This window comes from Emiliania huxleyi (assembly GCF_000372725.1).
Source record: "Emiliania huxleyi CCMP1516 unplaced genomic scaffold EMIHUscaffold_3390, whole genome shotgun sequence".
Taxonomy (NCBI): Eukaryota; Haptophyta; order Isochrysidales; family Noelaerhabdaceae; genus Emiliania; species Emiliania huxleyi.
In genome coordinates, this window is record NW_005199453.1 from 261 (window position 1) to 1,986 (window position 1,726).

General features: G+C 67.3%; 1 protein-coding gene across 1 annotated transcript; it reads left to right on the forward strand.

Moving 5' to 3' along the window:
* Positions 1 to 280: 280 nt before the first annotated feature.
* On the forward strand, positions 281 to 1,512 carry EMIHUDRAFT_255375 (hypothetical protein; the record flags this gene model as incomplete). The annotated part of the gene is made up of 2 exons (XM_005773457.1): positions 281 to 418; positions 526 to 1,512. Coding segments are annotated over 2 exons (1,125 nt in total), but the record flags the coding sequence as incomplete, so codon positions are not given.
* Between the last annotated feature and the right edge of the window lie 214 nt (positions 1,513 to 1,726).

A 1,726-nucleotide genomic window follows, 5' to 3' on the forward strand; every position in this document is an offset into this window, starting at 1 on the left:
ACGGCGCGGTGAGCATCCTGCCGGCCGGCGCGAGGAGACGGTCGTGAGGTATGCACGCGGTTTTGGAGACGGCGCTCCAGGGCCAGGGCGCTCAGAAGAAAAACTCGCCACGCTGACTTTTTATTCACGATGACCAAACACGATGAACCAAACACCGCCGCGTCGGAGCACCGCCGCGCCACCGCCGCCGCCCGAGACGTCAGACGACAGACGATGGACGTGGACGGCTGGCAGGTCGTGATCGCCGACGGGCACGCGCGACGCGGTGCTGCCCGAAGGCATGACGCACCTGGACGACGAAGACGCGTTCTACGGCGTTCTCCACGCGCGCCGCACCACCCTCGTCTCTGTCGTCTGCCCGGGTAGCCTCGTCTCCATCGGCAGCTGCACCTTCAGCAACTACTCCGCCCTCTCCTCTGTCGCCCTCCCTGCCGGCCTCACCTCCATCGGCAGCAGCACCTTCAGCGACTGCTCCGCCCTCACCTCCATCACCCTCCCTGCCACCCTCACCTCCATCGGCGACAGTGCCTTCCACCGCTGCTTCGCCCTCACCTCCATCAACCTCCCTGCCGGCCTCACCCCTTCTGCCGCTGCTCCTCCCTCGCCTCCATCAACCTCCCTCCTGGCCTCACCTCCATCAACAAACGGGCCTTCCACAGCTGCTCCGCCCTCACCTCCATCACCCTCCCTGCCACCCTCACCTCCATCGGCGACAGTGCCTTCCACCGCTGCTTCGCCCTCACCTCCATCAACCTCCCTGCCGGCCTCACCATCAGTAGCCACGCCTTCCGCAACTGCTCGTCGCTCACCTCCATCACGCTGCCGCTGCCCAATGGCCTTTTGGTCGGCGACTGTGCTTTCTTCGACTGCCCCCTCGACGACGATGCGAAGGCAGCAGTGCAGGCTATCAACTTTTGGGCGGTGCGGCCTCCAATCGACGCGCGGGGGCACGCCACTGTGCCGGAGGGCGTCGCCACCATCGCCGAGCTAGCCTTCCGCGAGTGCTCCTCCCTCGCCTCCATCACCCTCCCTGCCACCCTCACCTCCATCAACAACTTCGCCTTCTGCGACTGCTCCGCCCTCGCCTCCACCAACCTGCCCGCCGGCCTCACCTCCATCGGCTACTACGCCTTCTGCCGCTGCTCCTCCCTCGCCTCCATCAACCTCCCTCCTGGCCTCACCTCCATCAACAAACGGGCCTTCCACAGCTGCTCCGCCCTCACCTCCATCACCCTCCCTGCCACCCTCACCTCCATCGGCGACGGTGCCTTCTGCCGCTGCTCCTCCCTCGCCTCCATCAACCTGCCCGCCGGCCTCTCCTCCATCGGCAGCTACGCCTTCGGCGGCTGCACCGCCCTCACCTCCATCAACCTCCCCGCTGGCCTCACCTCCGTCGGCTACAGCGCCTTCAACCGCTGCTCCTCCCTCTCCCGCGTCGCCTTCCCTGCCGGCCTCACCTCCACCCTCCACCGTGGCGCCTTCCACGACTGCTCCTCCCTCGCCCGTGTCATTGTGCCAACCGCCGCCACTAGCCCCCCCGTCCTATTGGCTACGGAACCCCCTACCCTCCCCCCTCCCGAGAGCAACGAGCGCTTGCGGCGGGAGGCGCTTGCATTATCCCCACCCTCCACCACCGTCCTCCGCCTCCCGCCCAGAAGGATGCGCCGGTACGAGGCGGTGGACGGGGCTCTGGCCTACAAGCGCTGCCGCCCCCTCCTCTACGGCT